Source organism: Symphalangus syndactylus, chromosome 7 (genome assembly GCF_028878055.3).
Source record: "Symphalangus syndactylus isolate Jambi chromosome 7, NHGRI_mSymSyn1-v2.1_pri, whole genome shotgun sequence".
Classification (NCBI taxonomy): domain Eukaryota; kingdom Metazoa; phylum Chordata; class Mammalia; order Primates; family Hylobatidae; genus Symphalangus; species Symphalangus syndactylus.
Genome location: NC_072429.2, coordinates 122175346 through 122197174, shown reverse-complemented (window position 1 = coordinate 122197174; position 21829 = coordinate 122175346). Strand labels below are relative to the sequence as shown.

General features: G+C 38.8%; 1 protein-coding gene across 1 annotated transcript in view; it reads left to right on the top strand.

Moving 5' to 3' along the window:
- Positions 1-21829, top strand: part of ATAD2 (ATPase family AAA domain containing 2) — a 78263-nt gene that overhangs the window by 47881 nt on the left and 8553 nt on the right. The window contains exons 14-25 of the mRNA XM_055287153.2: positions 2473-2632; positions 3655-3745; positions 4518-4832; positions 5165-5297; positions 5644-5830; positions 6835-7020; positions 10495-10630; positions 12122-12318; positions 13592-13751; positions 15764-15886; positions 16065-16208; positions 21391-21780. Coding sequence (XP_055143128.1) covers positions 2473-2632; positions 3655-3745; positions 4518-4832; positions 5165-5297; positions 5644-5830; positions 6835-7020; positions 10495-10630; positions 12122-12318; positions 13592-13751; positions 15764-15886; positions 16065-16208; positions 21391-21780 — 2222 coding nt within the window. The remainder of the gene's footprint in view (positions 1-2472; positions 2633-3654; positions 3746-4517; positions 4833-5164; positions 5298-5643; positions 5831-6834; positions 7021-10494; positions 10631-12121; positions 12319-13591; positions 13752-15763; positions 15887-16064; positions 16209-21390; positions 21781-21829) is intronic.

Here is a 21829-nt window from a genome sequence, read left to right as displayed (position 1 = left end):
TGGCAGGCGCCTGTAGTCCCAGCTACTCGGGAGGCAGAGGCAGGAGAATGGCACGAACCCGGGAGGCGGAGCTTGCAGTGAGCTGAGATCGTGCTACTGCACTCCAACCTGGGCGACAGAGCCAGACTTCGTCTCAAAAAAGAAAAAAAAAATCATCAGTTTTTAATAATGTTTTTAATTCAACTGGTCACCTAAGGTTGCTGAGTTATTATTTATTACTCTGAAAATTGATAAGAGGGAAAGAATCAAACATTTCTTCTTCCTGTCTATACAGGCCATGATTGAGGGTAATTCAGCAGTTGATGAAGTAGTGTAGTTCTTTATATAGGAAAATCACAGCTAATAAATGCAAAAGAAATGATTTAATTAGAAAGTCACCATTTTGCCCCCTCTTATGAAATAGTGGATCTAGACCTGTCGTTTTTTAACCAGGGATGATGCCATCCCCCTCCCCACAGGGACAGATATCTAGAGACAGTTCTGGTTGTCACAACTGGTGGGGGCAGCTACTTAGCATTTGGTAAATGAAGGCCAGACATGCTGTTAAACATCTTACACATACAGGACAGCTCTCCACAACAAATAATTATCTGGCCCAAAATGTCAGTAGTGCTAATTTGGGAAACCTTTATCTAAACAATAATTATCAATGGCCACTGAAGCAGTAAGATAAAAAAGAAGATTGATGGGGATATTTATGATGGGTGGAACAAGCTGATAACACCTGACCGAAACTCAACCCACTGATTGACCTTAAATGGGAAACTGGTATTAGGTGACTCCTGTGGGGATATAATAGGAATTACCTGGTATCTTCCTGTGAAATATGTCATCCCAAATGGTTTAGCCAGCATCCATTAAGCTTCTAGATCTAGGCTGGGCGCAGTGGCTCACACCTGTAATCCCAGCACTTTGGGAGTCCTAGGCAGGCAGATCACAGGTCAGAAGATCGAGGTAGGCAGATCACAGGTCAGAAGATCAAGACCATCCTGGCTAACACGGTGAAATCTCATCTCTACTAAAAAAAAAAAAAAAAAAAAAAAAATTAGCCAGGCATGGTAGCGGGCGCCTGTAGTCCCAGCTACTTGGGAGGCTGAGGCAGGAGAATGGCGTGAACCCAGAAGGTAGAGCTTGCAGTGAGCCAAGACCGCGCCACTGCCCTCCAGCCTAGGAGACAGAGTGAGACTCCGTCTCAAAAAAAAAAAAAAGATTCTAGATCTAGCTACCAGTTTGCAGGAAATACGAAAGATAGAGGGACAACTTAAATGACCCTGTCAGGAAGCAGTCAGCCCAGTCCAGAATGTGGAAAGGAAATTCTACAAGCCAAATGACCCACTTTCTTCAACAAATAAATGGCATGGAGGGAAAAAAGATGTAAGAGGCACAGTGGGAACTGTCAAGGAATTCAGTGACAAATACGTGTGGTGTGTGGGTCCTGGATTAACTAAATTAAATGTAAACAGATATTTTGAGATAATCAGGAAAAATTGGATATTGGATATTAAAGAATTAGTCATTTACTTAGGATGATGATATTGTTGGGTTTAAGTCCTTATCTCTTAGAAATACATACATGAAGTACTTACATGAAATATTTATGAATTGAACTGTGTGTCCGAGGTTTTATTTTTCTCTTTAAAAGTGGTCAGGTGAAGACATTAAAAAAGGCATACTGATAATTGTTGAAGCTGAGCGATGGAAATTTGGATATCATTTTACTATTCTGTCTTTATAATAAAAAGTTTGAAATGTAATGAAAATTCTGTTATGCTTTATGTATATTGTATTTTATTTTGATGTCCTTTGATAATGTATATATAGTGGGAATTTTATTATTTTTAGATACTGTGTGTCCTACCTGGTGCTACCAGCACTTTTTTTCTTTTTCTTTTCTTTTTTATTTTTTTGAGACAAGGTCTTGCTCTGTCGCCCAGGCTGGAATGCAGTGGTGCAATCTTGGCTCACTACGTACAACCTCAGCTTCCCCAGTAGTAGGACTACAGGCACAGGTCATGTCACCATGCTGGCTAATTTTTTTTTTTTTTAATAGAGATGGGGTTTCCCTATGTTGCCCAGGCTGGTCTCAAACTCTTGGCCTCGAGCACTCTTCCCACCTCAGCCCCCAAGTTCTGGGGTTACAGGCGTGAGCCACCATGCCTTGCCTTTTTTTTCTTTTTGATGTTATATATTGTTTGGGAACTCTTAAGTTCCTTTGAAATTATGCTTTATGAAATGTCTTCTAGGATTCATTTGTGGGGGTCTAACGACTGTCTGTTTTCCATTTATTTCAATTTCTGTGGGCCATTTGGGATGTTATTTTATAGATTTTTGTAATCCATTGGAAATAGTGAGGTGCCCTGAGAAAATTTATTCACGTGCAATGCATTAAATATTACAAAAGAAGAAATATTATTGAATGATATAGACTGTGTTCATAGTATTAATCTCTTCTCTCTTATTTTTAAAATTTAGTTCTATTGTTTCCACCCTGCTAGCTCTTATGGATGGATTGGACAGCAGGGGGGAAATTGTGGTCATTGGTGCTACCAACAGACTAGATTCTATAGACCCTGCTTTACGAAGGCCTGGTCGCTTTGACAGAGAATTCCTCTTTAGCCTGCCTGATAAAGAGGTAAGAATTTAATGTCACTCAAATTTTGACAAAATATATTGCTGTTTGTTAATAATAAGTCTTGGTATAGTAAAAATTTGGAGATTCTTGCGTTTTGTATCATGGTCTTGTCAAGTGATAGTTGTTAGTAAACAACTCAAGTGGGGACAAATTTTTATTCTTTTCTTTAAATATAATAATGCCTTCCCAAAATTACTCTTAAAATTATTTCAATTTGAGTGTAGCCTTTGGATGTTCTAAGTGTTGCTTCAGAACATATGGCTTAATGAGTAATCAATCCTTAGCCAGTTTGTTAGCCTTGACTTTTTCATGAATATCATTATATAATTCTACTGAGTTTTTTTATGTCTACTTAATCTTCTGGGAACCAAAGAGGAAAATATGTGAAGAGCTCTCTGTAGTCTTAAAAACAGCTCTTAATATGCACCAGAATGAATAGCTACTTTAGTAGTTACTTATTTTCTCTTATTTGTATTTATAATGAATATAACTTTAGTGCTATAAATGCAAATATGTTTAATAATGAGACTTAAGTTCATTAAACTCTTAAAAGTACATCCTTTTTCTTATTTTCATTTTCATATTTTGCTTATATTAAGTTTTTTTGGTTGTTTGTTTGTTTGTGATAAAGTCTTGCTCTGTCACCCAGGCTGGGGTGCAGTGGCACAATCTCAGCTCACTGCAACTTCCGCCCCCAGGATTCAAGCAATTCTCGTGCCTCAGACTCCCAAGTAGCTGGGATTACAGGCACACGCTACCACGCCCAGCTAATCTTTGTATTTTTAGTAGAGTGGTTTTCACCGTGTTGGCCAGGCTGGTCTCGAACTTCCAACCTCAGGTGATCCACCTGCCTCGGCCTCCCAAAGTGCTGGGATTACAGGTGTGAGCCACCGCACCCAGCCAATATTAAGTACTGATCACTTTAAAATTTTAGATAATCAAAAGTATTTTAATTGAAATTAGTGTAATCTGAATAGCATTTATTATTATAGTTGTAAAAAATTAAATTGTTTTTTTCATAGGCTCGAAAAGAGATTCTAAAGATTCACACCAGGGATTGGAATCCCAAACCACTGGACACATTTTTAGAAGAGCTAGCAGAAAACTGTGTTGGTAAACATTGTTTTAAGCAGTTAAAATAAATACTACATTTATTTCAAATATGAGACAAGTTATATTAGGTTGGTGCAAAAGTAATTGTGGTTTTTGCCTATAAAAGTAATGGCAAAAACCAGTTTCTTTTGCACCAAACTAATAAAGAAATACAAGGTTATATTTGTTTCTTATCTCTTATTTGTGGCATTTTCTTCTCATGAAGTCTTGGTATTAAATAGAGATATTTGACAAATTGGCCATCAGGGGCAGAGTAGATACTAATATAATTGTATAAAAACATTATATTATTATATCATAATAAGATAATAGCTATTCTTTACTGACCATTTTGTAGTCATCCTTTTAAGCATTTTACATATATTATTTCATGTAATTTTCACATCATTCCTGTGATGTAGGTAGCAGTATCTCTACAGATGAAGAAATGGCTGGAGAGCATTGTGTGAATCTTCTAAGGTCATACAGCTAGCGAATTACAAACTGGAATTTGAATCTAGTCTGTGTGATTTTAAAACTCTTGCTTTTGACCTCTGTGCTATACTTAGTGCTTGTGTATTGCACTCTTAAAAGTTGATTGATTGTTGATGGCCATTACTACCCTATAAGTTTACTGGGTAAAAGAGATTTTGGTCTTATTATTCTTAAATATTTGCTAACTATATTGCGAGGCTGATTTTTAATTTTTTTTTAACCATGGTCATGCTAATAGAGTTTTGTGTTTCTTTGTTTGGTCGGTTGGTTCATTTCTTCCCCTGGTTGCTTTGGATAGGATACTGTGGAGCAGATATTAAATCAATATGTGCTGAAGCTGCTTTATGTGCTTTACGACGACGCTACCCACAGATCTATACCACTAGTGAGAAACTACAGTTGGATCTCTCTTCAATTAATATCTCAGCTAAGGATTTCGAGGTAGCTATGCAAAAGATGATACCAGCCTCCCAAAGAGCTGTGACATCACCTGGGCAGGCACTGTCCACCATTGTGAAACCACTCCTGCAAAACACTGTTGACAAGATCTTAGAAGCCCTGCAGAGAGTATTTCCACATGCAGAATTCAGAACAAATAAAACATTAGACTCAGGTACAAAACTTGATTGACCATTTAAAGTTAGTTTTTATAATCAGTAAAGTGAAATGTTTCATACATACCAGAAATATTTATTTGTAAAAGAATCTCTTGAAAAGAATTTGGTAATGCTTTACCTGGGATATTTGAAGGAAATTTACTCCATGGATTGCCCTTAATTTATTGTAAGTTTGGGGTACATTTTTACATTTACTTATTCATATCTACACAAATATTTTTGATTATTTGAAAAAATTTAATTGAAGTATGCTGACTTGGTAACTGAAGCATTAAAGATTTGCTTTGCAATCCAAAAGTTACTAATGTACAATTTTTTGGTTTTATAGATATTTCTTGTCCTCTGCTAGAAAGTGACTTGGCTTACAGTGATGATGATGTTCCATCAGTTTATGAAAATGGACTTTCTCAGAAATCTGCTCATAAGACAAAAGACAATTTTAATTTTCTTCGTTTGAATAGGTATATTTTTCTTGCAAATCAATGTTTTACATGTGTAAATTTTCTAAAAATAAATGAGATGTGGTTGAAAAAGTAAAAAATGCTAACCAATCTGCTTTTTATTTAAATTAAACTACCAGAAATTTTTAGTTGTTACAGTTGTCACAACAGTAGAAATTACAGTCTATAAAAATATTCCTAAAAACCTTTGGGAGTCGGTTGTTTCCAGAAACTATGTGAACCATGTTATGATTGGTTGGCCTTATTGGCAAGACTTTTTACTTATGAAAGTTTATAGTTGACAATTTAGAGGGGAAATTTAAACTGTTTTTTCTAAAACATAGCTTATTAATCATTTCTTTTTCAGAAATGCTTGTTACCAACCTATGTCTTTTCGACCGAGAATATTGATAGTAGGAGAACCAGGATTTGGGCAGGGTTCTCACTTGGCACCAGCTGTCATTCATGCTTTGGAAAAGTTTACTGTATATACATTAGACATTCCTGTTCTTTTTGGAGTTAGTGCTACATCCCCTGAAGAAACATGTGCCCAGGTAATTTGTTGGTGCCCAAGTATAAGTGTAAGACAAAACAGCCTTTCGGAGACAAAAGCTAAAATTGCCCCATTTTTTTGTATTATGTTTTTTTGTCTTTGTGATTTGTAACTTCAGGTTTACAAAACAGAATTATGCATGATTGCTTAGTCATTAAAGAGAATGACTTTAAATCCCACATTCACCCTTAATATCTTTGTGACCTTAGTAAAGTTGTTAGATCTAATTTTCCCCTTTTGGAAAATGGAGATAATAATACTTACCTCATATGGCTGTTGTGAGAATTAAATGAGTAAAGTACTTAAAATGGTGACTGCTCCTTAGTAAGTACTCAGATATTCTGCAGTTTCTGTTTTTGGTATTTGTATATTAGCTTTTGTTTGTTTTTGGTTTTGGTTTTTTTGAGACAGAGTCTCGCTCTGTCACCAGGCTAGAGTGCAGTGGCACGATCCTGGCTCCTTGCAACCTCCACCTTCCGGGTTCAAGCAATTCTCCTGCCTTAGCCTCCCAAGTAGCTGGTACTACAGGTGTATGGCGCCACATCCAGTTATTTTTTTTTTTTTTTTTGTATTTTAATAGAGACGGGGTTTCACCATGTTGCCCAGGATGGTCTCGAACTCCTGGACTCAGGCAGTCCACCCGCCTCAGCCTCCCAAAGTGCATGGATTATAGGCATGAGCCACCACGCCTGGCTATATTAACATTTTTAAAATATAAAAATATTTTATATTTGTAGTTTTGTTTACTTTTGATTACCACAATAGAAAAATCTTCTAGATTTCTCCAGCTGTTTTCTAGTTGCTTGAAGAAATTATCTTTTTCCAAAAAAATGAAACTTTTAATCAACATTTAAAAATAAGGTTGTGGGATTTTGGAGAAGCATTTTAAAAACTTGAGGACTTTATATGTTACTCCTAGGAGGTTAAACATTGTTTCAGACTAATAGAACTAGCATTATTAACATGCTGACTGTAACTGAATTTGTTTTGTTCTCTCTCTATTAGGTGATTCGTGAAGCTAAGAGAACAGCACCAAGTATAGTGTATGTTCCTCATATCCACGTGTGGTGGGAAATAGTTGGACCGACACTTAAAGCCACATTTACCACATTATTACAGAATATTCCTTCATTTGCTCCAGTTTTACTACTTGCAACTTCTGACAAACCCCATTCTGCTTTGCCAGAAGAGGTAATTTATGTGGGGCAGTATTGTTATACTTTTAAAAAGAGAGTTGTTTGTACCACAATAATCATAACTTATTGAAAAAATTCAAATGCTATAGAAGTGAATAAAAGGATAAGTTTTCTTATCAGAGATACCATTGTTAACTATTTGGTATATATGCTCATTGGGTAAGATGGTATATGTATATGTGTATATATATATATTAAGGATACATAAATTTTTTCTCTTAAAAAAGTGGTATTATATGCCGGGCGCAGTGGCTCACGCCTGTAATCCCAGCACTTTGGGAGGCCAAGGCGGTGGATCATGAGGTCAGGAGATGGAGACCATCCTGGCTAACACAGTGAAACCCCGTCCCTACTAAAAATACAAAAAAAAATTAGCTGGGTGTGGTGGCTGGCGCCTGTAGTCCCAGCTACTCGGGAGGCTGAGGCGGGAGAATGGCATGAACCCTGGAGGCAGAGCTTGCAGTGAGCCGAGTGAGCCACTGCACTCCAGCCTAGGTGACAGAGCGAGACTCCGTCTCAAAAAAAAAGTATTTAAAAAACGGGATTATGTGATACATACTATTCTGCAATTTGCTTTATTCATTTATCAATAAATGTAGTCATGTATTTGTTAGTGCGAAAGTCTCTTTAAGAGCTGCATGGTTTTTCCACTCTTGATGTACTATAATTTATTTGTCCAAAGCCCTGTTGATAGGTTTTTTGGTGGTTTTGCAGATTTTTTTCTACTGAACTATTATAGTGAGCATCCTTGTATTTTAGTTAGTCTGAGCACTAGTATGTGGATTTTTCTAGTATTGATTCCTAGAAGTGGAATAGCTGTAGCTGAATCAAAGAGTGTTTTACATTTACAAGTTTTAACAATATTAAATTACTCATTCAAGTTTGTGCCAATTTAGACAACTGCCAATAGTGAACAAAAGGCCATGCTACTTCTGCCTGGAATACTCTTCTCTTACATACTTGCCTGGCATCATTTTCTATTTTTCTCAAATCTCTGCTCAGATATCACCTCAGGGAGGCCTTCTTTGATCAGAGTTTCTCACTAATAGCAATAGCTCTTTCACCCATCACACTCTTTTCCCTTTTCCTGCTTTATTTGTATTGCCTCCTTCCATTAAATATTAATTTGCTTGACTGTTTCCCCATCAGAATGTAAAGTACATGAAATTAGGAACTATTTTTTGTCATCTTTGTGTCCATGGAGCACATAACAAGCATATTGTAGGCTTCTGTATATTTTAATGAATGAGTTTAATGTTTTTTTCACAACTTTGACAAAATTGGTTTATACTTTTTAGAACACTAGTAGGAAGATAAGCTCAAATACTTATTAAAGAAATATTTATTGAGTGCTTATTTTCTCCCAGGCATGGTTCTAGGAACTGGAGATATAACAGTGAATAATATACACAAAAACGTGTATCCTTACACATATAGGGCTAACATTTTAGTTGAGTGGGGGAGAGAAGTTTTAAAAAATTTATAATACTAACTATTATTGTGGAGAAAGATTCAGCTAAGGGTAAAAGAGTATGGGTAGGTTACAGTGTTAAATAGGCTAGGTAAGGCCTCAGTAAGAAGATGATATTTGGCCGGGTGCGGTGGTTCACGCCTGTAATCCTAGCACTTCAGGAGGCCGGGGTGGGCGAATCACCTGAGATCAAGAGTCCAAGACCAGCCTGGCCAACATGGTGAAACCTTGTCTCTACAAAAATTAGCCAGACATGGTGATGTGTGCCCGTAATCCCAGCTACTCGGGAGGCTAAGGCGGGAGAATTGCTTGAACCCGGGAGGTGGGGTTTGTAGTGAGCCAAGATCCCACCATTGCACTCCAGCTGGGGCGACAAAGCAAAACTCCATCTCAAAAAAAAAATTAAAAAAAAGATGATGATGATATTTGAGGAAAGACATGGAAAAGGTAAGGTAGTGAACCATTGGAATAGCTGAGGGACAAAAGGTCCTAGCAGAGGAAGAAGCAAATGCAGAGGCTCTGAGGCAGATCTGTATCTGGCAGGTTGGAAAAATAGCAAGAAGGCCAGGATGATAGAGCAGAGTAAGTGAGGGGTAATGCAGGAGGAAAGGAGGCCAAGGTTATCAAGGGACCAGATTATGTCCCCAGTGACTCTGTGTAATAATTGATTACAGAACCTCTAAGTTAAATAAGCTAGGAAATGAATATTAAGTATATATTATAAACTCTTTGAGTGGGGGAGGTCCTTAAAGGTTTCCAGTTTAGTTAATTATCTAGTTTCATACTCTACACTATTGCCTTTATGTGGATATCTCACCTATGTTGAAACACTTTCTACACAGTTCTTTTTTTTTTTTTTTTTTTTTTTTTTTTTTTTTTTTTTGAGACGGGGTCTCGCTCTGTCGCCCAGGCTGGAGTGCAGTGGCGCAGTCTCGGCTCACTGCAAGCTCCGCCTCCCAGGTTCACGCCATTCTCCTGCCTCAGCCTCTCCAAGTAGCTGGGACTACAGGCGCCCGCCACCACGCCCGGCTAATTTTTTGTATTTTTAGTAGAGATGGGGTTTCACCGTGGTCTCGATCTCCTGACCTCGTGATCCACCCATCTCGGCCTCCCAAAGTGCTGGGATTACAAGCGTGAGCCACTGCGCCCGGCCTGCTTTTTATTTTTGAACAATTTCTCTTTCTTGTATCTCATCTCATTTGGGGTTGGGAAAATGAATTAATTGATCTCAACAAACCTTTTAAGTATCAGGGCCAGGCACAGTGGCATATGCGTATAATTGTAGCACTTTGGGAGGCCAGGGCAGGAGGATCACTTAAGCCCAGGAATTTGAGATCAGCCTGGGCAACACAAGGAGACCCTGTCTCTACAAGAAATTTAAAAATTAGCTGAGTGTGGTGGTGCGTGCCTGTAGTCTCAGCTACTCAGGAGGCTGAGATAAGAGGATTGCTTGAGCCCGGTCTGAGGTTGCAGTGAGCTATGATTGTGCCACTGCAGTCCAGCCTGAGTGACAGAGCAAGACCTTGTCTCTTAAAAAAAAAAAAAAAGAAAACGAAAAAAGTAAAATATCATCAAGTCAGGTCCTTTATTAATTGTAGTTTGGGTTCTTGAGTTCTCATGGTTTTTAGTTCCTCAGTCTCTTCTAAACATAGTTTATACATAAATCTAACATTCTTTAAAGACTCTTTTAAAAAATATACAATTTAGCTTGTCATTAAAAATATGTGTATAATAACCTGCTATTGTCTTAAATGACTGACACATGCATTTCATATGCATGTGTGTATATATACTGCATACATATGTTTATATACTGTACAGATGCTCCTTGACATATGATGGGTTTCTTTGGACATAACCCGGTTGTTAAGTGGAGGGACATACTGAATACATGTCACTTTCATGCTGCTGTAAAGTCTAAAAATTGTAAATTGAACCATTGTAAGTTGGGGATCATCTGTATATATGATATATATTGCATTTATTTTCTTTTTTAAGGTGCAAGAATTGTTTATCCGTGATTATGGAGAGATTTTTAATGTCCAGTTACCGCGTAAAGAAGAACGGACAAAATTTTTTGAAGATTTAATTCTAAAACAAGCTGCTAAGCCTCCTATATCAAAAAAGAAAGCAGGTTAGTTTCTATATCAAAGTTAATATTTAATAATTTTGAGAAAGTAGGAATGAAATAGTTAATGGCATTGACATGTGTCTGAAAACACAAGCTCAAAACCTCAGTCGTGAGGTTGATGCATCTGCTGCTTAAAAATCTCTATGCTTCCCATTAAAGTAGACTAAAGTTCTTAAGGTACACAAGGTCTTTCATAGTATAGCCCCAGTCTGTCTTTCTGAACTCATTTTGGGCACTTATGTTCTGCTCAGCCCTCCACCCCCACATTTTTTTTTCTTATAAAACACTATCTTTAAACCATAGGTAACATGATTTTACCTTTTCACTATTTTATTAATGCTTGCTCTCTCCTCAGTAAAGCTTCTATCTCTATCCCCCATCTCTGTCTAAAGAACTACTTATTCTTTTATTTTTATTTTTTGAGACAGGGTCTGTGTCATCCATTGGAGTGAAGTGGCATGATTGAGGCTCAACTGCAGCCTCAACCTTCTGGGCTCAAGCATCCTCCCACCTCAGCCTCCCAAGTAGCTAGGACTACAGGCTCATGCCAAAATGCCCGGCTAAATAATTGTCCTTTTAGTATACCTCATTTATTCTTTATTATGAAGCCTTTCCTAACTTATATGGGCAAAATGAATTGCTTCTGCCTTTATGACCCATCATACTTTTAAAATACTACTAATATGGCATTACAATGATATAATTATGCCTCTTACGCCCTTAGTAGTTAGTCAGCTCATTGTGGCAGGACTCTAATAATCCTTTTTTTATCCTGAGTACTCATTGGATATCTATTTAAACAAAATAACTTGTTGTTATATTTGAAACATATTACACATTTTCATTAGTTCAAAACTAGTAAAGAAGGCTTTTTTATAGTTAGAATATTTTTGTCCTGGAAATCATGCAATTTCGAAGTTTAATAGCCTCTTAAATTATCTTTTTTTTTTTTTTTTTCTTGAGACGGAGTCTCTCTGTCACCCAGGCTGGAGTGCAGTGGCACGATCTTGGCTCACTGCAAGCTCTGCCTCCCGGATTCATGCCATTCTCCTGCCTCAGCCTCCTGAGTAGCTGGGACTATAGGCACACGCCACCACGCCCAGCTAATTTTTTGTATTTTTAGTAGAGACCGGGTTTCACTGTATTAGCCAGTATGGTCTGGATCTCCTGACCTGGTGATCCACCCACCTCGGCCTCCCAAAGTGCTGGGATTACAGGTGTGAGCCACCACACCCAGCTGCCTCTTAAATTATCTTAAAATGGAACAGAGGTAATGACTTGTAGGAATTAGCATTCCAAATTACAAGTTACTAATGATTTCTAGAGGGGATGTAGGGTTAGAGATTATGGTAGTACTTTTGTATTTCAAATCTTTGGATTCCTTGTATATATAAGGAAGATAATCCCTCAAATCCTGACTCTGTTTTCATTAAATCACTTGTCACCCTCAATGTTATGGAGGAGCAGTAACTAACCTCTTCCATTCATGTGAAGTTTTGCAGGCTTTGGAGGTACTCCCAGTAGCACCACCACCTGAGCCAAGATCACTGACAGCAGAAGAAGTGAAACGACTAGAAGAACAAGAAGAAGATACATTTAGAGAACTGAGGATTTTCTTAAGAAATGTTACACATAGGCTTGCTATTGACAAGCGATTCCGAGTGTTTACTAAGCCTGTTGACCCTGATGAGGTATTAGATTAATCTTTGGATCAAGTGTATTCTAGGCCATAATGCTTCACAATCAAAGGATATTTGAAGAGTTTATGTGGTTCTGCCTACACTCTGAACTAGTTTTATCTATTTGGAAACATGTACCGGGTTAGTGTCCTACGCACATGTAGACTTTATAAGAGCAGGGTAACACATTTTCCTTTCCTGCAGACAATTAACTTTGTCTCCCCAACCTAAACATTCCAGAAGTAATTGAGAATGTCTTATTTTATTTTTTATTTCTTTGAAACGGAGTTTTGCTCCTGTTGCCCGGGCTGGAGTGCAATGGCGCGATCTCAGCTATTGCAACCTTCACCTCCCAGGTTCAAGTGATTCTCCTGCGTCAGCCTCCCAAGTAGCTGGGACTACAGGCGTGTGCCACCACGCCCAGCTAATTTTTGTATTTTTAGTAGAGAGAGGGTTTCTCCATGTTGGCCAAGCTGGTCTCAAACTCCTGACCTCAGGTAATCCACCCACCTCGGCCTCCCAAAGTGCTGGGATTACAGGCATGAGCCACCATGCTCGGCCTTTTTTGTAGTAAGGGTTGAGGCCTCACTCTGTTGCCCAGGCTGGAGTGCAGTCACACAATCATCTTTCACTGCAACCTTGTGAGATAGGGTCTTGCTATGTTGCCCAGCCTAGTCGCAAACTCTTGGCCTCAAGCGATCTTCCTGTCTCAGCCTCCCAAAGTGCTGGGATTACAGGCATGAGCCACCATGCTCGGCCTTTTTTGTAGTAAGGGTTGAGGCCTCACTCTGTTGCCCAGGCTGGAGTGCAGTCACACAATCATCTTTCACTGCAACCTTGTAGAGATAGGGTCTTGCTATGTTGCCCAGCCTAGTCTCAAACTCTTGGCCTCAAGCAATCTTCCTGTCTCAGACTCCCAAAGTGCTGGGGATTACAGGCATGTTATTATTATGACCTACACGGTTGGAAGAGACCTAGAGAGCCAGGTCTTAAGTTGCCCTGAAGGATGGGTGGCAATTGGATGAGGAAAGAATATAGGCTGTTACTGGAGAATATAGCTGCCCAAGAATAAGAAGCAATTACTGGAGAATACAGTTGCCCAAGGAATAGAAACAAATACAAAACAAAAATAGCCTTAAATCAAGTGAAAGGTTTTATGTTAAATATATTATCATAATCTCTTACGTATTTATTCTCTATCTCCTATATTGCCTGGCAGAGAAACTTGACTCACATGTTACGTTTAGAGTTAACTTCGTGATTTCATCATTTGCTTGAATTTTAGGTTCCTGATTATGTCACTGTAATAAAGCAACCAATGGACCTTTCATCTGTAATCAGTAAAATTGATCTACACAAGTATCTGACCGTGAAAGACTATTTGAGAGATATTGATCTAATCTGTAGTAATGCCTTAGAATACAATCCAGATAGAGATCCTGGAGGTGAGCATTAGTGAATTTTTTTTTCAGGGGATTGAGTTGGGGGGCAGCTAACACTTAGGGTTGATTTGTGTGTCAGGTGCTGTATTATAAACATAATCAAAATACTATTTAATCCGCAACAACCATTTTACAAATGGTAAAAATGAAGTTTAGAAAGGTTAAAAACATTGCTGAAGGTCACACTTCCAGGAAGGGACAGTGAGAATTTGAATGCAGGTTTCTTTCATTCCCAAATCCCTGTTTATTAACAATTACATGATAGATCCTCTAATGAGACACAAAATGGCTTGTATACTTTCTATATTAGTGCTCTTCCTCAAAGTGGAAAAGTAGGCACTCTGTAATGAAATAGTTTTTAAAATATTCTATTAGTTAAGACCATTATAATTTTTATTACAAAAGCAATATAATATAGAGCTTACTAGTAGTAATATTTTAAAAAATCTAGCCCCCCATTTCCTTTCTCCAAAGGCAGACACTGTTAAGTTTGAGGATATCTTTTCAGACCTTTTTCTGTGCATATACCCGTTCTGCTCTCACCTATCCCCTCTATTAATATAAAATTTAATGGGTACAATGTATGTTATTTGGGTGGTAGATGCCCCCAAAGCCCTGACTTCATGTGCAGTCTGTGCCTGTAACAAAAATTACACTTGCACCCCATAAATTTTTACAAATTTTTAAAAATAAAATGTATAAAGGATTTTTAATGATATGTTTGTTCTGCAGCTTGTCCATTTCCAAGAAATGTTCTTGGGTGCTTATTTTTTGATGGCTTCCTGTTCTTACAGATGCAGTTCTTTAACTCTTACCAGTGGATAAAAAGATACATTTTAAAAATAGTTGTTTTCTGTATTAATTTCTCCTCCAGCTGTTTTTAAATTGGTGGCGCTTGTTAGATTGATTAGTATAGGAAACTACTAAAATTTTTTTCAACAATTGAAAATCTTACTACTCTTTCCCTCCCAGTCCTCTAGCTCACCTTCCCTAGGCATTTCCCTGTAGTTCAGAGTTCTGGAGTTAAGCAGTAGGAAACAGACTAACAAGATGAGAACAGTCCATTGTACGTAGGAAGAAGAAACGAGGTACCCTGGAGGCAGAGGGCTTTCTCTGTTGCATTGCAATCATGCTGTTGCTGCTACTCCCTTTCTGTCTATTGTGGCAATCTAAAATTACTTCAGGCTAGTGGTGTCAAATGTTAGTGGACATCAGAATCTCCTAAAGGACTTCATAAAATACGGATCACTGGACCCCATCTCTAAGGTTTCTGATTCTGTAGGTGTGGACCCTGAGAATTTGCATTTCTAATGAGTTTCCCGGTGACACTGATGCTGCTGGGTTCAGGAACCACTACTTAGACCTTGCTCTGACTTTCTTCAGGCCCAAATGCCATGTTAGAAAGCCCACTTCAACATTCTGCGTGTGATGTACTGTATAACCTGGGAGTGAATTTTGCAATCTCTTGTCCTTTGAGGAGTATTGATGTGGCTCAAGCAATCCTGCATTCGCTTATTCCGTCTTCTGCCTGAAATCATATTCCAGTTTGTAGTATTCATACTCTCAGCATAGGATTTTCCCAGTGTTTCCTGTGGAGGATTGCTTTTTCATTGTCTAGTTTCTTTGTCAATGCAATAACAACCTCTATAAATCTCTTGCAAAATTCTTTCACATTCTTTGTTCACTAATGACACTGATAGCTGCCTCTTATTTTTTGTTATCATGTTTAATCTCTTGCTATTGATTGATTCTTTTTTCTTCTGATATTTCAAAGGGATCTGAACAGGACAGAGCAGTAAAATTGTTTGGGTTTAGTCTGCCATATTGAATCAGATGTCCAGAACATTAGATTAGCACCAGAAACAGAATAGGACAATTCTAGTAACTTTTACTATTCTTGATAAAAGTCAAAAGGAATTGTAAGAGCTACTATCTTAGCCTAATATACTGAGTTTATTTTTGGTATATTATTAAAAGGGGGAAATTAAAAATTACATTTTTTACTCACTTCATAGATCGTCTTATTAGGCATAGAGCCTGTGCTTTAAGAGATACTGCCTATGCCATAATTAAAGAAGAACTTGATGAAGACTTTGAGCAGCTCTGTGAAGAAATTCAGGAATCTAGAAAGAAAAGAGGTAGGAAAGTGGTTTGGTTGATTTATACCAACTTAATATTATGAATGAATTTCAGAATATATGAATTTCAGAAGCATCTGAAAAGGGTGCTTCAGATGTATTTTGTACTTTTAGTTAATCCTTCATGTAATTTTGAAATCTGGAAATCCTTTTGACATCCCACATATCTATTTATAAGGTTGTAGCTCCTCCAAATATGCCCCGTCTTACTACCATGTGATGCCAAAGCAAAATTCCACTCTTGTTGGTGATAAAAGATCAGACCCAGAGCAGAATGAAAAGCTAAAGACACCGAGTACTCCCATGGCTTGCAGCACTCCTGGTAAGTACTCAAGTAGTTTTCATTTATGAAACTATAACTTTATTCTTTTCTAATACCATTAACTTTCTCCCTTATTTTCCTTTATATGTGTTAATGCAGTGAATTACATTGATTTTGTTACTATTAAGACAACTTTGCATTCTTGAAATAAATCCAAGTTTTTAATGTACCACTTGCAACCCAGAAGTCACCATCTAATTGTGGACTGTCTTGATTTGAAACTGATGTCTGTAAATTCTGGTCTATTTCCTACTCCCCCTTATTCTTAGAAGGTAACTCCACATGTTACCTATTCAAAGCCGGTAGGGTTTTCTAAGGCCTGCCTTCCTTGGCAGACCTCTAATTCCAATTTTTGTTCTTTAAGCCCCTTTGTCAGACTGCTCAGCTTCTCAGCCTCTGTTACTCATTTGTTTTCCCAGATTTTAGCACTGTAATTCCTCACTACTCTTTTTTTTTTTTGAGACGGAGTCTCGCTCTGTCACCCAGGCTGGAGTGCAGTGGTGCGATCTCGGCTCACTGCAACCGCTGCGTCCCGGATTCATGCCATTCTCCTGCCTCAGTCTCCCGAGTAGCTGGGACTACAGGCACCCGCCACCACTCCCGGCTAATTTTTTTTTTTTTTTTTTTTTTTTAGAGAGATGGGGTTCACCGTGTTAGCCAGGATGGTCTTGATCTCCTGACCTCATGATCCACCCGCCTCGGCCTCCCAAAGTGCTGGGATTACAGGCGTGAGCCACTGCGCCTGGCCATTCCTCACTACCTTTTTAGATCTCTGTGTGTGTGTTAAGGTTAGGGTTAGCGGTGTTTGCTGGGGTTGAGCCTTCTATTGTATTGCAAGTTTGTCCATCCTCGGGTAATTGATTTGAGATAAAGAATAAGCCCTTCTTTTGAAAAAATGGGAGGAGGCAGCTGGGAAAGGAAAGATAAGAGAAGAAAATTAGCAAGAGGCCTTCACTACTAGAATGCTGACAGTCAAATCAGCTTTAAGCAAGAATATATAAATTGATGACATGGAAATTGGCTACCTTAAAACAGTCGTTTGATAGATACCCAACAGGATTACATATTTTGTGTCCACCAAAAGACATGTACAAGAATATTCAGAGAAGCAATATTCATAATATTAGGTTGGTACAAAAGTGGTTGTGGTTTTGCCATTAAAAGTCATGGTTCAACACTGGGGGTAACTCAAATGCCCGTTACTAGTAGAATGGAAAGATATGAATTATTATACAGTGAGAATCCTTAAATGCCAACTACATATAACAGCATAGATGAACCTCCCAAACAATGTTGAGTGAATCCTAGATACATTCACCTGTGAAATAAATTTTAAAATATACATTTAAAATTTTTATATATGTATGAAGTCAAAAATGGACAAAACTAATCCATGGTGTTATAAATCAGGATACTGTTTACTTTTTAGGATATTATGACTAGAATTAGAATAAAGGTGATTTGGAATGTTAGTATATATTCTGTTTCTCAATCTGGGTGCTGATTATGTGAGTTTCTTCTGTTGGTGGATATTCATTTCATGTTTATGTTCTGAGTACAATTGACCCTTGAATAATACAAGTTTGAGGTACACAGGTCCACATATGTGTGGATTTTTTTCAATAAATATCTTGGAAATTTTTTTGGAGCTTTGCAACAGTTTGAAAAAACTTGCAGATTGAATCGCATAGCCTAGAAATAGTGAAAAAATTAGGTATGTCACAGATGCATACAATATGTATAAACAGTAGTCTATTTTATCACCACCATAAAATATACACAAGTCTTTTAAAAAGTTAAGATTTATCAAAACTTATCACACAAACACAGATCGTACATAGCACCATTTGCAGTCAAGAGAAATGTAAACAAATGTAAAGATTCAGTATTAAATCACAACTGCATAAAATTTACTGTAGTACATAACTTTACTACCGTAATTTTGGAGCCACCTCCTGTTACTGTTGTGGTGAGCTCAAGTTTCGTGAGTATCTGCTTAAAACGATGTGTGATGCGGTGAGCAGTTGGCCTCTCCAGTAAATTGCTTATTGCAGTAAAAAGTGATTTGCGGTTCTCAAGTATTTTTTTTTTGTGTTTAGTGTAGTACAAAAAACCTTGAGTAACACCATAGGACACCTAGGAGGTGCCACTAGTAATGCTGGAAGTGCTCCCAAGAAGCAGAGAAAGTCATAACTTTCTAAGATAAAGTTGAATTGTTTGATATATACCATAGATTGAGGTCTGCAGCTGTAGTATCCTGCCCTTTCAAGACAAATGAATCCAGTATAAGGACCATTATAAACAATAATAAAGAGCCAGGCGTGGTGGCTCACAACTGTAAACCCAGCACTTTGGGAGGCTGAGGCGGATGGATCACTTGAGGTCAAGAGTTTGAGACAAGCCTGGTCAACACAGTGAAACCCCGCCTCTACTAAAAATAAAAAAAATTAGCCAGGCGTGGTAGAGAGTGCCTGTAATCCCAGCCACTGGGGAGGCTGAGGCATGAGAATCACTTGAACCCGGGAGGTGGAGTTTGCAGTGAGCCAGACTGCATCACTGCACTCCAGTCTGGCCAACAAAGTGAGACCCTTGTCTCAAAAGAAAGAAAAGAATACCAGGCGCAGTGGCTCACGCCTGTAATCCCAACACTTTGGGAGGTCAAGGTGGGCAGATTGCCTGAGGTCAGGAGCTCAAGACCAGCCTGGCCAACGTGGTGAAACCCCGTCTCTACTAAAAATACAACAACTAGTTGGTCATGGTGGTGCACGCCTGTAATCCCAGCTCCTCCTGTAATCCCAGCCCTCAAGAGACTGAGGCAGGAGAATTGCTTGAACCCAGTGGGGCAGAGGTTGCAGTGAGCCGAGATCGCGCCACTGCCTTCCAGCCTGGGCAATAGAGTGAGACTGTCTCAAAAAATAAAGAAAAGAAGGAAATTTCTGAAGCTGTTGTTGCAGCTACACTAGCAGATGCAAAAACTTTGTACTTTTTGTGAAATACCTTTTGTCTGATATTGAAAATGCAGCTTTTATCCGGATGCAAGATTGCTATAAGAAAGGCATACCTGTAGACTGTAATATAATTCAAGAAAAAATGAAGTCATTGTATGACAAAGCAGAAGAAATTTAATGCCAGCAAAAGATGGTTTGATAATTTTAGAAAGAGGTTTGGCTTAAAAAATATCAAGATAGGGCCAGGCGCGTGGCTCACACCTGTAATTCCAGCACTTTGGGAGGCCGAGGTGGGCAGATCATGAGGTCATGTGATCGAGACCATCCTGGCTAACACGGTGAAACCCCATCACTACTAAAAATACAAAAAATTAGCCGGGCACGGTGGTGGGCACCTGTAGTCCAGCTACTCGGGAGGCTGAGGCAGGAGAATGGCGTGAGCCCGGGAGGCGGAGCTTGCAGTGAGCCAAGATCGCACCACAGCACTCCAGCCTGGGTGACAGAGCAAGACTCCATCTCAAAAAAAAACCAAGATAACAAGAGAAGCAGCTTCTGACAACCAAGAGGCAGCAGACAAGTTCCCAAACACCATTAAGAAAATCACTGGACAGAGGCCAGGCACTATGGCTCATGTCTGTAATCCCAGCACTTTGGGAGGCCAAGGTGGTAGGATTGCTTGAGGCCAGGAGTTTAAGACCAGCCTGGGCAACAGAGCAAGACTCCATCTCTAAAAAACAAACAAAACACTGGCCAGGCATGGTGGCACACATTTGTAGCCCTACCTTCTTGGGAGACTGAGGCAGGAGGATTGCTTGAGCCCGGGAGTTCAAGGCTGCAGTGAGCTATTGATTATGCCACAGCACTCCAGCCTGGGTGACAGAGCAAGACCGTGTCTCAAAAAAAAAAAAAAAAAGCTACTGGGGAGAAAGGTAATCTTTCATTCTCCTTTGTCATTTCTATTACCTAAAAGTTTTACCACTTCTTTCCAGGACTACTGCTGTGTGGTTATACTGCATCTAGTCTAGACAGAATATTTAACCTCTCTGTACCTTAGTTTCTTCATCTGTAAAATGATGATGAAAATGGTAGCAAACTTCATTGAGTTAAAGTGAAGTTTTTTTTTTTTTTGAGACGGAGTCGCGTCAGGGCATGATCTCGATTCACTGCAAGCTCCGCCTCCCAGGTTCACACCATTCTCTTGTGAGTCGCTGGGACTACAGGCACCGGCCACCATGCCCGGCAAATTTTTTTGTATTTTTTGTAGTGATGGGGTTTCACCGTGTTAGCCAGGATGGTCTCGATCTCCTGACCTCGTGATCCGCCCACCTCAGCCTCCCAAAGTGCTGGGATTACAGGCGTGAGCCACCGCGCCCCACCAGGTTAAATTAAATTTTAATGAGTAAGCATACATAAGGGGCTTAGAAGAATTCCTAGTATATGCTTGATGCAGTGGCATACACCTATAGTTGTAGCTACTCAGGAGGCTGAGGTAGGAGGATCACTTGAGCCCAGGAGTTTGGGGGTTGTAGTGCGCCAAGACTGTGCTTCTGTATAGCCATTGCACTCCAGTCTAGGCAATGTAGTAAGATAGTTTCTAGTATATGATAAATGCTCAATAAGTGTAGCCTATTTCAAGTCTTGTCGTTCTTCCAGTCCATTTCTCATACTGCTGCCAAAGTGATCTTTGCAAAATATGCATTAGACAGATCGTGTCAGTACCCTCCTTAAAATTATTCAAGATTAAAAGTATTCAGGATAGGCCGAGGCGGGCGGATCACGAGGTCAGGAGATCGAGACCATCCTGGCTAACATGGTGAAACCCCGTCTCTACTAAAAATACAAAAAATTATCTGGGCGTGGTGGCGGGCGCCTGTAGTCCCAGCTACTTGGAGAGGCTGAGGCAGGAGAATGGCGTGAACCCGGGAGGCAGAGCTTGCAGTGAGCCAAGATTGCACCACTGCACTCCAGCCTGGGCAACAGAGCGAGACTCCGTCTCAAAAAAAAAAAAAAAAAATTTCAAGATAAAATCAAAATTTTTTACCATTTTATGATCTGGGCCTTACCCACTTCTCCACCTTCTCACAGTATGCTCTATTCTTGTTTCTGTATTTTAATCATACAAAACTACTGTGGTTTCTCACTATTTATCCTTTCATATATCAGGGCTTTTCACTCTTTGAATTTTAGAAAATGCTTGAATGTTCTTTCATCATTTTTCTTTAAATTTCTTGAAGCTCAGTTGAAGAGGAAAATTCGCAAAAAGTCAAACTGGTACTTAGGTACCATAAGAAAGCGAAGGAAGATTTCACAGGCAAAGGATGATAGCCAGAATGCCATGGACCACAAAATTGAGAGTGATACAGAGGAAACTCAAGACACAAGTGTAGATCATAATGAGACTGGAAACACAGGAGAGTCTTCAGTGGAAGAAAATGAAAAACAGCAAAATGCCTCTGAAAGCATACTGGAATTGAGAAATAATTCAAATACTTGTAATATTGAGAATGAGCTTGAAGACTCTAGGAAGACTACAGCATGTACAGAATTGAGAGACAAGATTGCTTGCAATGAAGATGCTTCTAGCTCTCAGATAATACATATTTCTGATGAAAATGAAGGAAAAGGTACGTCTTTTTCAATTAAAATAATCTACTAATTTTAAAAGATATTTCA